At 47.3% G+C, this 14,858-nt stretch overlaps 1 protein-coding gene across 2 annotated transcripts in view; it reads left to right on the top strand.

Moving 5' to 3' along the window:
• Window positions 1-14,858, top strand: part of LOC126177442 (CLIP domain-containing serine protease HP8-like) — a 79,011-nt gene that overhangs the window by 27,985 nt on the left and 36,168 nt on the right. For both annotated transcript variants that reach the window (XM_049924456.1, XM_049924457.1), the window contains exon 3: window positions 4,020-4,122. In XM_049924456.1, the coding sequence (XP_049780413.1) occupies window positions 4,020-4,122 (103 nt within the window). The remainder of the gene's footprint in view (window positions 1-4,019; window positions 4,123-14,858) is intronic.

Raw genomic sequence — 14,858 nt, 5'->3', positions numbered from 1 at the left:
GCCAGACTTCGCCCCACTGTCCTAACAGATACGTTCGTCGTACGTCCCACATTGGTTTCTGCGGTTATTTTGCGTAGTGTTGCTTGTTTGTTAGCACTGGCAACTCTAAACATACGCCGCTGCTGTCGGTCGTTAAGTGAAGGCCGTCGATTACTGCATTGGCAGTGATAAGAGGTAATGCCTGAAATGTGGTGTTCTCGGCACTCTCTTGGCGCTGCCCTAACGGTTTCAAAACTCGTGTCCACCTCCGTAGCGCAGTGGCAGCGCTATCGCCTCCCACTCAACGGGGCCCGGTTTCGGTTCCCGGCGAGGGACTGTGTGTTGTGTGTCCTACATAATAATTTTCATCTTCATTGACATGCAAGTCGCCGAAGTGGCGTCAACTAAAAAGACTTGCAATACGGCTGCCAAACCCCGAAGGGGGTATCCCGGCCAATAAATGCCATAAGATCATTTTAGTATTTCTAAAATGGTATGTCCTATGCTCTACCTCCAACTACCACTCCGCATTCATAGTCTGTTAATTTCCACCTTGCGGCCATGATCCCGTCAGAAACCTTTTCACAAAAATCACCTGGCTACAAATGCCAGCTCCACCAATGCATTGTACTAATGATAATAAATAATTTGAGCGATCGTGACTAATAGAAGATTATTTACAAGAACCTATAATTTTTAAAAATAATTTAATTGCGTAACCGCAACGCAATTGAACCCTTTTGTTTCTACCTACCAGAAAATTACATTTTACCCCTCATGGAGTAATTACCCCCAGATTGGGAACCCTCTCACAAACTCGGAATCAGATATTCTTAATAACTCGCTTATTTCAGTGATTTTTTCATTAATTGCATTTTTATGTTTAGGAGTTCTAAAATAATACTATTTTCGAATGAAACAAAATTTATTTTAAGCGTTGTCGGCCTTAATAATTGTTCGTAGTAGTCAGATTTTCTAATATATTTTGCATCTTAGCCACGTATTCTGCGCTGGATTTCCGTACTGTGTAGCTGCTTTTACAGTTAGGCATTACTAATACGATTAAGGTACAACTATGATGACTTTTAATAAACGGAAAATGTTGTTTGCTCGAATCGACTAGGATACAGTCGACCGAAGGTTTTAACCGCTTGAAGTGTCTGGACAACCAGGAAGGTGTTTTTCGCCTATATTTATCCGTTTTTAAGAAATCTTTCGTGAAATACTTTTCTGTCGAATGTATTTCAGCCTGTTATTATAGTTTTCTTGTAACTTATTTACGTTCATTGTGTGCAATTTTATTTATATTTACGCTATTTGACCAAAAGTATCCAGCCACCAGAATGTAGCGCGGAACTGACCGCTAGATGTCACGAGAGGCGGGCCCGTCAGTATAAAACGAGGTGAAGAGTTTTGTGTTGTCGCTAAAGAAGCAATAACAACAGAATGGATCAGTCGGAAAAACTGAGTGACTTCTAATGTGGACTACTCATTAGATGTCACCTGAGTATTTCAACCTTTTTAAAGCGGCCCAAGTCGATTGTTGGTGATGTGACTGTGAAATGAAAATGCGAAGGAACAAATACAGGTAGAGCAACACCAGGCAGGACCACGTGTTATGGGCCCGAATCGTCGGCATTGTGGAGTTTGGTTGTAAATACACTCCTGGAAATGGAAAAAAGAACATATTGACACCGGTGTGTCAGACCCACCATACTTGCTCCGGACACTGCGAGAGGGCTGTACAAGCAATGATCACACGCACGGCACAGCGGACACACCAGGAACCGCGGTGTTGGACGTCGAATGGCGCTAGCTGCGCAGCATTTGTGCACCGCCGCCGTCAGTGTCAGCCAGTTTGCCGTGGCATACGGAGCTCCATCGCAGTCTTTAACACTGGTAGCATGCCGCGACAGCGTGGACGTGAACCGTATGTGCAGTTGACGGACTTTGAGCGAGGGCGTATAGTGGGCATGCGGGAGGCCGGGTGGACGTACCGCCGAATTGCTCAACACGTGGGGCGTGAGGTCTCCACAGTACATCGATGTTGTCGCCAGTGGTCGGCGGAAGGTGCACGTGCCCGTCGACCTGGGACCGGACCGCAGCGACGCACGGATGCACGCCAAGACCGTAGGATCCTACGCAGGGCCGTAGGGGACCGCACCGCCACTTCCCAGCAAATTAGGGACACTGTTGCTCCTGGGGTATCGGCGAGGACCATTCGCAACCGTCTCCATGAAGCTGGGCTACGGTCCCGCACACCGTTAGGCCGTCTTCCGCTTACGCCCCAACATCGTGCAGCCCGCCTCCAGTGGTGTCGCGACAGGCGTGAATGGAGGGACGAATGGAGACGTGTCGTCTTCAGCGATGAGAGTCGCTTCTGCCTTGGTGCCAATGATGGTCGTATGCGTGTTTGGCGCCGTGCAGGTGAGCGCCACAATCAGGACTGCATACGACCGAGGCACACAGGGCCAACACCCGGCATCATGGTGTGGGGAGCGATCTCCTACACTGGCCGTACACCACTGGTGATCGTCGAGGGGACACTGAATAGTGCACGGTACATCCAAACCGTCATCGAACCCATCGTTCTACCATTCCTAGACCGGCAAGGGAACTTGCTGTTCCAACAGGACAATGCACGTCCGCATGTATCCCGTACCACCCAACGTGCTCTAGAAGGTGTAAGTCAACTACCCTGGCCAGCAAGATCTCCGGATCTGTCCCCCATTGAGCATGTTTGGGACTGGATGAAGCGTCGTCTCACGCGGTCTGCACGTCCAGCACGAACGCTGGTCCAACTGAGGCGCCAGGTGGAAATGGCATGGCAAGCTGTTCCACAGGACTACATCCAGCATCTCTACGATCGTCTCCATGGGAGAATAGCAGCCTGCATTGCTGCGAAAGGTGGATATACACTGTACTAGTGCCGACATTGTGCATGCTCTGTTGCCTGTGTCTATGTACCTGTGGTTCTGTCAGTGTGATCATGTGATGTATCTGACCCCAGGAATGTGTCAATAAAGTTTCCCCTTCCTGGGACAATGAATTCACGGTGTTCTTATTTGAATTTCCAGGAGTGTAGTTGCATGAGTTGAGTGGAAGGAATCACTCGTGAGTTCCAAAATGCTACCAACAGTCCAGTTAACGCAACAACTGTGCATGAGGTGAAATGGTCGAGCAGCTCCTCGTAAGCCAGACATTTCGGTGGTCAGTGCTAAGCGACACTTGAGGTGGTGTAAATAGCAAGGTCACTGGACAGTGGACTGAACTGGAAACGAGATGGAAGGTTTGAGCTTGGCAGACGCCTCTAGAACGTTATCTGCCTCCGTTTGTAGCGGAGGTGTTTTTATTTTTATTTTTATTTTTATTTTTTTTTTTTGTGGTTAGGTTATGGTCCCCTTATTGTGCTTAAAAAAGCGCTAAAGGCGGGAGGATAAAAATCATTTTACAGTACTGTGTTCTGTGTACAGTACAGGAACAGTTCGGAGACGATGATGGTTTGCACCTGCATGACGGTGTACCCTCGCATGAAGCAGTATCTGCGAGGCAGTGGTTTGTGTAAGTAACTTTCTGAAATGGACTGGCATGCCTGGAGTCCCAATTTGAACACAACGAAACATCTTTGGAAAGAGTAAGCGTGTCGACTTTGCTCAACACCCCAGCGTCCAACACCTTCTCCTGTTTCAGCTCTTGTGGAAGAATCGGCTGCCATTTTTTCACAGAGATTCATACAACTCACTTAACGAGTCCCTAGCAGAGTCAAGCCTTCATAAAAGCGAAGAGTGAAAACACTTCTTACTAATGTCCTCTAATAAGTGTCTGGATACTTCTTATCAGTTATACTGTGAATATTGTTTTCTTAGGTTCGTAAGAAATTAATATTTCCACTTGTAACACGCACACACAAGTAGCCTCTATTAACTGTTACACATTTACACGATTGACAACTACAAATCGTTTCATTGCCGGTAACGGTATTGTTTGCTGCGGGCAGCAGTGACAGTGGCCTCACTGTGTATGTTGTGTTGTGTTGCCAGCTGAAGGGGAGCTGGCGTTCCTGTGCGGCGGCGCGCTGGTCAGCCCGCGCTACGTGCTCACCGCCGCCCACTGCCTCCAGAGCAAGCCCTCCGGCGGCACCCTGTAAGTACCACCTCACATCACCGCACCACGTCTCTCTGCCTGCAGCCGTATCTCCAATTGCAATGAAACACGTTTTAACAACGCCTCTAGTTAAATGACTACTGGCATCGTGACGCTCATGCTAAACGTAAACCCCGACATAGGGAGACGCCAGATTCGTAATAGTTCACTGTAAATTTACTTATCTTGATCGCGTTGCAAAGAAACAGTTAGATAACCTGCTTCATTGTTGAACAACCAAGTTTGTATCTATCTGCCGTAGCTCGTAGTGCAACTGGTACCAATACACATTCTGAAAAAACCGATAAGGTGCACTGCAAACAGCGTACTGTCAAGGCACTCAAAATCTGCCTAAAGATATACCACAGTGATAGTCATCCACGCAACACTGAATACTGCGCATCCCTGTCTGGCGCCAGCAAGGGTTTCCACACTCAACAAATAGGGGTCACGCAGTTATAATCTAAGTGCAATATACAGGGTGTTTCAAAAATGACCGGTATATTTGAAACGGCAATAAAAACTAAACGAGCAGCGATAGAAATACACCGTTTGTTGCAATATGCTTGGGACAACAGTACATTTTCAGGCAGACAAACTTTCGAAATTACAGTAGTTACAATTTTCAACAACAGATGGCGCTGCGGTCTGGGAAACTCTATAGCACGATATTTTCCACATATCCACCATGCGTAGCAATAATATTGCGTAGTCTCTGAATGAAATTACCCGAAACCTTTGACAACGTGTCTGGCGGAATGGCTTCACATGCAGATGAGATGTACTGCTTCAGCTGTTCAATTGTTTCTGGATTCTGGCGGTACACCTGGTCTTTCAAGTGTCCCCACAGAAAGAAGTCACAGGGGTTCATGTCTGACGAATAGGGAGGCCAATCCACGCCGCCTCCTGTATGTTTCGGATAGCCCAAAGCAATCACACGATCATCGAAATATTCATTCAGGAAATTAAAGACGTCGGCCGTGCGATGTGGCCGGGCACCATCTTGCATAAACCACGAGGTGTTCGCAGTGTCGTCTAAGGCAGTTTGTACCGCCACAAATTCACGAAGAATGTCCAGATAGCGTGATGCAGTAATCGTTTCGGATCTGAAAAATGGGACAATGATTCCTTTGGAAGAAATGGCGGCCCAGACCAGTACTTTTTGAGGATGCAGGGACGATGGGACTGCAACATGGGGCTTTTCGGTTCCCCATATGCGCCAGTTCTGTTTATTGACGAAGCCGTCCAGGTAAAAATAAGCTTCGTCAGTAAACCAAATGCTGCCCACATGCATATCGCCGTCATAAATCCTGTGCACTATATCGTTAGCGAATGTCTCTCGTGCAGCAATGGTAGCGGCGCTGAGGGGTTGCCGCGTTTGAATTTTGTATGGATAGAGGTGTAAACTCTGGCGCATAAGACGATACGTGGACGTTGGCGTCATTTGGACCGCAGCTGCAACACGGCGAACGGAAACCCGAGGCCGCTGTTGGATCACCTGCTGCACTAGCTGCGCGTTGCCCTCTGTGGTTGCCGTACGCGGTCGCCCTACCTTTCCAGCACGTTCATCCGTCATGTTCCCAGTCCGTTGAAATTTTTCAAACAGATCCTTTATTGTATCGCTTTTCGGTCCTTTGGTTACATTAAACCTCCGTTGAAAACTTCGTCTTGTTGCAACAACACTGTTCTAGGCGGTGGAATTCCAACACCAGAAAAATCCTCTGTTCTAAGGAATAAACCATGTTGTCTACAGCACACTTGCACATTGTGAACAGCACACGCTTACAGCAGAAAGACGACGTACAGAATGGCGCACCCACAGACTGCGTTGTCTTCTATATCTTTCACATCACTTGCAGCGCCATCTGTTGTTGAAAATTGTAACAACTGTAATTTCGAAAGTTTGCCCGCCTGAAAATGTACTGTTGTCCCAAGCATATTGCAACAAACGGTGTATTTCTATCGCTGCTCGTTTAGTTTTTATTTCCGTTTCAAATATACCGGTCATTTTTGAAACACCCTGTATAAATACACTGAAAAGACAAAGAAACTGGTACACCTGCCTAATGTCGTGTAGTGTCCCCGCGAGTACGCAGAAATGCCGCAACACTACGTGGCATTGACTAGACTAATATCTGGAGTAGTGCTGCAGGGAACTGAGACCATGAATCCTGCAGGGCTCTCCGTAAATCCGTAACAGTACGAGGGGGTGGAGATCTCTTCTGAATAACACCTTGCAAGGCACCTCAGATATGTTCATTAATGTTCATTTCTGGGGAGTTTCATAGCCAACGGAGGTGTTTAAACTCGGAAGAGTTTTCCTGGAGCCACTCTGTAGTGATTGTGGACTTGTGGGGTGTCGCATTGTCCTGCTGGAATTGCCCAAGTCGGAATGCACAATGGACATGAATGGATGCAGGTGATCAGACAGGATGCTTACGTATGTGTCACCTGTCACAGTCGTATCTAGAAGTATTAGGGGTCCCTCCAACTGCACATGCCCCAAACCACTACAGAGCCTCCATTAGCTTCAACAGTCCCCTGTTGACATGCAGGGCCCATGGATTGATGAGGTTGTCTCCATGCTCGTTCACGTCCACCCACTCGAAAAAATTTGAAACGAGACTCGTCCTACAGGGCAACATGTTTCCAGTCATCAACAGTCCAATGTCGGTGTTGACGGGCCCAGGCGAAGCGTAAAGCTTTGTGTCATGTGGTCACTAAGAGTACACGAATGGGCCTTAGGATCCAGAAGCTTATGCCGATAATGGTTCGCACGCCGACACTTATTGATGGCCCTGCATTGAAATCTGCAGCAATTTTCTAAAGGATTATACTTCTGTCACGTTGAACGATTTTCTTCAGTCGTCGTTGGTCCCGTTCTTGCAGGTTCTTTTTCTGGCAGCAGAAATATCGGAGATCTGATGTTTTATCGGATTCCTGATATTCACGATACACTCGTGAAATGGTCGCACGGGAAAATCCCCACTTCATCGCTTCATCGGACATGCTGTGTCCCATCGCTCGTGCGCCGACCATAACATCACGTTCAAACTCACTTAAATCTTAATAACCCACCATTGTAGCAGCAGTAACCGATCTAACAACTGCAAAAAAAAATGTTCAAATGGCTCTGAGCACTATGGGACTTAACATCTGTGGTCATCAGTCCCCTAGAACTTAGAACTACTTAAACCTAACTAACCTAAGGACATCACACACATCCATGCCCGAGGCAGGATTCGAACCTGCGACCATAGCGGTCACGTGGTTCCAGACTGAAGCGCCTAGAACCGCACGGCCAAAACGGCCGGCCAACAACTGCACCAGACACTTGCCTTATATAGGCGTTGCCGACCGCGGTTAATCGCCATCTGACATTAATGCACAAGAAAACAAACAAAGTAAAAGGAACAGACACTTGAATTTCAGAATTTGAGAGCCTATCATAGGATGCAATCAGTACACTCGATAGTAATATCAGCAAGTTGATGTTTCACACGACGTAGGCCAGATTAGCACAGTAAATTTTTCGAGTCTATCGCTGTAGTCGAACACTCGTGTAACAAATACAACAGAGCGAGACGATGAATTCGGCAGTCAGCTTAGCGGGGTGACGTCGTACTCAGTTCGATGAAGTATCGCACAGTCGCTCGGAAGATCCTCAGTCCACAGTCCACTGAGACGGTCGACCTCTCATTAATCAGAGGATAGATATCACTCAAAAAGACAGAAGGTTTTCTATAAGTGTCATCGATGTTTCCACATGAGTTGGTGGTCGTGGGTGATCTCAAAGTACTTTGCTTTTGACATCCAGAGGCTGGGTGTAGCGAAGAGAGTAACATCGACTGTGACACGGCATCTCTTTGTGAGGAGGGGCGCCTGGCTTTTGGCGGCATTAAATTTGATCAGTCACGTTGACGCCCAAGATTCGAAAGTCCAGCAAGCATCTTGAGGACAGCTTTGAATCGCTTCTCGTTGCTGGTGCCAGCATAATAAGGCAGTTTCGTCGGCGTATATGTATTGGCTGACACGAGGCGGCGAATGGAGGTCTGCAGTGTATGCAGAGTACACCGAACCCTGCGGGACTGCGGCGAGAACAGGTCGCTCGTTGATGTGGCGTCATCGATCCTCATGCGGAGGAGAGTTCCTCAAAATAGTTGGCAAGGAGGTGGAGCAATGAGGTCGGCAGACCTTGCGTAAAAAGTTTATAGATCATACTCCGATGCCAAACGCTATCAAAAGCGCGAGAGACATCATGCCTCAGCTCTCTCTGTTGTCGAAGGCTTGGATAACGTTTTCAATAACCCAAAACAACAGGAGAGGTGTAGAGTGACTTGCCCTAAATCCAAACTTGCTCAGCAGTCAACACAGCTTCGCTTGACAGATGTACAGAGAGCTGCGGCAGCAAAATTCCCCTTTCGGAGGCCTTGTTGAGATTAGAAAGTAGGTTAATGGGCTGTAAGCCGGCAAGATCGGCACGATTCTTCCCCACTTTTGACACTTCGACGACGATGGCCGTCTTCCAAGACCCGGGAAACATCTTCTGTGTCAGTGTCCTATTAAATGTGCAAGTGTGAAAGTGATAACAACTAGGGCATTACTTTAGGCATCAGTGCACTGATGAGGTCGGGTCCAGGCGCTTTCCTATGGGGATTTGAAAGTTTGGCCGGACGTTCTGTTCGCTGATGGCCTCTAACTCCTGGGCGTCGTCCCCCGGGTCGGCCTAGAGATAACCAGAAGACTGTGACGGCTGTAGTTATACAAATGAGGGCCTCATCGACAATGGTGCCAGAAGCAAGCGTATGTTCGACGATGCAACAGTGCAGCTGTCGGCAGTACTCTCTCCAGTCAGTTCTGGCAGTGTGAAGGTGACCTGAGGTGGGGGTAAGTCGTCCATCCATGGAGTACACTACTGGAAGACGGTCAAAGGGAAGCTCCCAAACTGCTTCATTGCAATGAATCTTGGGATTCCTTTGGCGATGTGTGCATCAACGACATCTGGCTAAGTGTCATTGGCAGGGTAGCTGGTAGGCCCATTGGGAGGACACACGAGAGCCTGGAATGAACTGCTGCTCGACACAAAGCTTTGCCACTGCAGTTGATTGTCCTGGAGTGTCACGCCACATGCTTTGCGTTTAAGTCTCTGGCAATGACGCACTTCCTCCTAGTTGGGAAGAGACCGAAGGCATCCTCTTCAGCCAGGTGGCATTTAGGCGGTCTGTAAATGGCAGTGAAAGTGACAATGTCATGCCTGATTTTCACTGTGACAGAAATGGAGCCCATGATGCGGAACATTGGCGACGGTGCTGCATAATGGCATAGAGAGCTGTTAACGAAAACAGGTGTTCCACCTCTGGCTGCAGGGCTGTCAGCGTGATAGCGTGTTCACTATTATAAGCCATTGTCCTTCCAAGTCACAAAGATCATGTCATCAAAATGCATACGCCAGGATATGACCAGTGTGAGTAGTTCCAGTGGCGAGAACAAACAAGCTTCTAACAGCTTCTTGCACAGTCACGGTAGCAGTGGCACCCTTGGGGTCAGCGATAGCCTGACTAAGCGAAAGTACCAGTACAGTGACTTCTGTTTGTTCTCCCATGGATTGGGGTACAACATAGGGCTGCTCTCCTAGTCCTTATTTCCACATGGCTAGCTGAGATGCATGCAGTGTAGTAGATGCTCCTCGAATCTTGTAGACAAATTGTTCTAGTCGAATTCAGGCCGAGTGGTGCTCCATAAGCGTGGATTGTGGCTGCTGATGGCCGTGGTGATGGCGCGGCGGAGCATATAAAAGTTTCGATATTTGGGCCGTAGCAGCCAATGTCTTCTGAGTGGTGCCCTGGGGACGGAGTGGCGGGAGGCCAGCTTGCCGTCGCCGAGCATTTTGTGCTTGAGGCAGCCCCTGTAGCTAAAGGGTTGGCAACCCTGGAAAAGGCAGCAGATTGCAGGTTTCTCACGTTCTAGCAGACAGGGACCTCCTTCATGACCCTGACCACACCTGGCGCAACGTGGCTGCATCATAAGTGGCGCGTAACGTGATAGCATTCCTGGAAATTATAGCACTGAAGAGGATCTCAGCTAGAGTACAGATTCTCAACTTTGACGACAAGATGGTAAAATCGCTCTATATAGAAAATTTGGCGAGTCTGTGCCTGGAAGAATGACTGGGGGAGGTCTTCCCAGTACCTGGAATCGTGAGCCAGTCGATTTTCGTAGCGGCATATCCTTCTTCTGGAAGTTCCTCGTTAATGTCGTCGCCAGGGACGGTTCTGCGGATGTCTTTGATGACGGTTTTCACTCACTCGGCTTCACCATCAGGAGCTTATAACACGGGATGCTTTCGGCACCAACTTTGTCAATGACTTTGACGTAATCAGCTGAAGTACGAAGCGAAAGCTTCAACTTGTCTCGACCTGCCTGCTTGGCAGTGAAAGGCACAGTAAAGTTCACCACGGCAATGGAGGATGAAGCTTTGACAATGCCAGTCACTCGTGCTGACGAAAAGTCAGTAAAATCTTTAGATGAAAGTCGGCCGAAGAACCCGCGACAGAAGTCAATAAGCAGTTTGTCAAGGTTCTTCTTAGTCGGGTTTTTAGCGTGCTATGATTCTCGTTGTATTACAGCACAGTGGGAGGTATCTTCTGGCCTTGTTGCTGCGGTTGTTCTTGATGCTGCTGTTGCTGTTATTGCTATTGGGCCTTTTCAGTTGTGTTGTCTTCTCGGAGTGCGGAGGACGAATTCGCAGTTTCTAACACCAGCGGTGCAGGCGCTGTCTCAGCATTCGTCAAGCTAATTTCTTTGTTCTTGGGAGTACCATGAATCCCTCGCTGTTGCGATAGACTAGCAGCGCATCGCTCACTATGGCCACTTCTCTTTTCCTCTTGGATTCGATGGAAAGACGCTCCACCTCCATAGAGTCCTTGTCAATAGCTACATCCTAATCGGAGAACCTCTCTTGTTTACTGACGATTGCCGTATCCTCATACCTGGAGTGACCGATGAGGCCGCCGACGAAGAAAACCGCCGGACGGCCATCAGCTGACTCAGATGCAGCCGGCTCGGTGGCCGTTTATAAAGTCACCTTCTTACAAGGGAAGGACACGACGGAGGAATCACGTATTTACTTCAAACTTTGTACGCCTTTGGTAGGCCACTAAAACAACATAACGTGCAAGTAGTAAGGTGCACTACTCTGGCAATTCCGCGAAAATCGCATGAGAAGTTTTACGCGTCTGTTATGTGCGTTATGTATCTGTGTGTAGGTGACGGACGTTGGAGTCCATTGGTGGTCAAGTGACAAGAGTCGAGCTTCGGAAGACGGATGTGTATGAGGCGACGATTCGTCTCCCACTCACACTTAGTTATTAATCTATTTTTTTCATCACTGGTCATATTATTTAATTTCTGTGTCATTTGAGAGATAATATAATGAAAAAAATATGTATTTGCATAAAGTATTTGCATCAAGTTTTAAATTATGTTTTCCATGTCTACGACAAATACCATCCTGCGACGTGTGATGTCGATAGCATATCCGACGAGTAACTGTACATTACTCTTGTAGTCTGACACATTTGGCTTACTATACTTCTGATTGTAAATGACGTCATTCGCATAATTATTTATCGAAGTTTCACTTGGCTCCAAGCCTATCCCTTGTTCCCTGGTTCAAATGGCTCTGAGCACTATGGGACTTAACTTAGAGGTCATCAGTCCCCTAGAACGTAGAACTATTTAAACCTAACTAACCTAAGGACATCACACACATCCATGCCGGAGGCAAGATTCGAACCTGCGACCGTAGCGGTCACTCGGATCCAGACTGTAGCGCTTACAACCGCTCTGCCACTCCGGTCGGCTATCCCTTGTCCTTGTAAAAACGTTCAAATGTGCGTGAAATCTTATGGGACTTAACTGCTAAGGTCATCAGTCCCTAAACTTACACACTACTTAACCTAAGTTATCCTAAGGACAAACACCTACAACCATGCCCGAGGGAGGACTCGAACCTCCGCCGGGACCAGCTGCACAGTCCATGACTGCAACGCCGTGGACCGCTTGGCCAGTCCAGCGCGGCTTGTCCTTGTAAATTGAATTACAAATAGCAAATAGTCAAATAACTCACGAAATTCACTACAACTTCGTCAAAATGAACGTGCGCTTTTTTCGTTGTATTACATATCAGATGTCATATAAATGAAATAATGTGACCAGTGATGAAAGAAATATAGATTAAAAAGTAAACGGAAGCAGAATTCGAACCGTCGCCTCCTCCACGACCTTCTTGCAACGCGGGAACGCTACCCGCTTGACCGCAGTGACTTGTGTCTATTGATATCTTCGCACAAATACATCTGTGACATAATAGACGCGTAAAACTTCTGTTGCCGTTTCCTCAGAATTCCCAGAGTAATGCACCTTACTACTTGCACATTATGTTGTTTTAACGATCCGCTAAATGTGTACAGAGACTGAAGTAAATTCGTGATCTCAACGTCGTGGCCTTCCATCGTAAGTTTCCCATGTAGCCGACTTAAGTGACCGGTGGTCACGTGGCACACTTACCCCGCTTGTGTCCGGGCCGATAAACCTGTGATGTTGATAGTCCCCGTCATTGTTGTGTCTTCATCCATCGATTGCAAAGATGTTAAGAAACTCCAAATTGGTCTGTTTGTAAATGAACTGGTAAAGTTATCATCACTGTTTCCTCTGTGTGGCAGCATCAGATTGAACAGGGTTTCTTGTGTTTTCATGCCCCACGTGGTCCAATTGGATCTGATATGCTGTAATAAAAGCAGTTAGTTTCTGAATAATCCTGTTCACTAGCGATCACATGGTCTCATGCCCATGATACTGACAGGCTTTCCTCCATTTGCGTTTTAGTGGACAAGCATATCATGTCTGTCTTTTACCTTTCCGTCTAATTTATTGCAAAAAATAAATCCACTAATAACAACGGTCTGCTGAGTAAAAGGAAATATCTCTTCTTGTACTTCCATGAGGACACTCTCCCGTGGACACGGCTAAGTAGAAGTTAGCTCACCCGCTGCCTGCAGGCACCTATCTCCTCTTGCCATTACTGACTTTCTCACGTTTTGCGAGATAGTCGGGCTATCTGCAGCGACAGATTGTCGCTAGCACAGCTGCGCCACAGCTGAAAGCATTCACCTCTGAAACGCAGATTTCCAGAAGAGTACAACTTCATACAAGATTTCCTTGTGTCTCAATGTTTTTACTTTGTCATTAACTGGTTTCTAAACGAGTTTGTGGTAGCTTCAGAAAATATTTTGGAAGATCATAAATTCACATTCATTTGACGACACAACTCTTAATTTTAAGCGAAGACGTAACTTCAGTAATAAACGAATCTGTATACAGAATTCTTCGACTTCTTTTCGCGTCAGTTCTGGGTAAAACCTCGAGCTTTCGACGCTTACCTCCATCGTCTTCGTCAGGAGCAAACGACTGTCTAAACTGCTTCTGTTGTGGCCTTATGTAGCCCACAGATGACTTCTGATTGGTCGGTAATTACGCAGTGCTATCGCAGATGGTGTCAACGTCTGTGCTGGCCACCGCTCCCATCGTAGCGTGAACATAGCGACGAATACCAGATGTAGAAGTATGAAACCGGAATTTGGTTGCAATAATTACAAGTCTGTTGTTTGAAATTAATAAACAATATTTTATTCAGAGTAATCTCCATTGCTACTTATACATTTCTCCCGACTCTCCGGCAGGCTATGAATGTCACACCATAAAAACGGTTCTCCTTTTGAAGCGGACCAGTCAGCGAGCCATTTTCGTACATTTTCATACGAATTGAAGCGATTTTTAACGAGAGCGTGTCCCTGTGATGCAAATAGACGATAATTGGACGGAGCCAAATCTGGAGAACCATATTCCGGTCGTTTTTCACGTAATGATCGATTTAAATCGATCATTTGCTATTGGTAGCGATCGGTTTTAACGGTTTCACCAGGTTTTTGGAGCTCATAATAGATGACACCCTTCTGATCCCACCAAACACAGAGCATTGTCTTCTCTCCAATGCGATTTGGTCTTGCATTGGATGCCGATGGTTTGCCTGGATTCATCCATGATTTACAGCGCGTAGTATTTTCAAAATACACTCCTGGAAATTGAAATAAGAACACCGTGAATTCATTGTCCCAGGAAGGGGAAACTTTATTGACACATTCCTGGGGTCAGATACATCACATGGTCACACTGACAGAACCACAGGCACATAGACACAGGCAACAGAGCATGCACAATGTCGGCACTAGTACAGTGTATATCCACCTTTCGCAGCAATGCAGGCTGCTATTCTCCCATGGAGACGATCGTAGAGATGCTGGATGTAGTCCTGTGGAACGGCTTGCCATGCCATTTCCACCTGGCGCCTCAGTTGGACCAGCGTTCGTGCTGGACGTGCAGACCGCGTGAGACGACGCTTCATCCAGTCCCAAACATGCTCAATGGGGGACAGATCCGGAGATCTTGCTGGCCAGGGTAGTTGACTTACACCTTCTAGAGCACGTTGGGTGGCACGGGATACATGCGGACGTGCATTGTCCTGTTGGAACAGCAAGTTCCCTTGCCGGTCTAGGAATGGTAGAACGATGGGTTCGATGACGGTTTGGATGTACCGTGCACTATTCAGTGTCCCCTCGACGATCACCATTGGTGTACGGCCAGTGTAGGTGATCGCTCCCCACACCATGATGCCGGGT

Source organism: Schistocerca cancellata, chromosome 1 (genome assembly GCF_023864275.1).
Source record: "Schistocerca cancellata isolate TAMUIC-IGC-003103 chromosome 1, iqSchCanc2.1, whole genome shotgun sequence".
NCBI lineage: Eukaryota > Metazoa > Arthropoda > Insecta > Orthoptera > Acrididae > Schistocerca > Schistocerca cancellata.
Note: the sequence above shows the minus strand (reverse complement) of the source record. Positions and strands in the feature narration are given on the sequence as shown.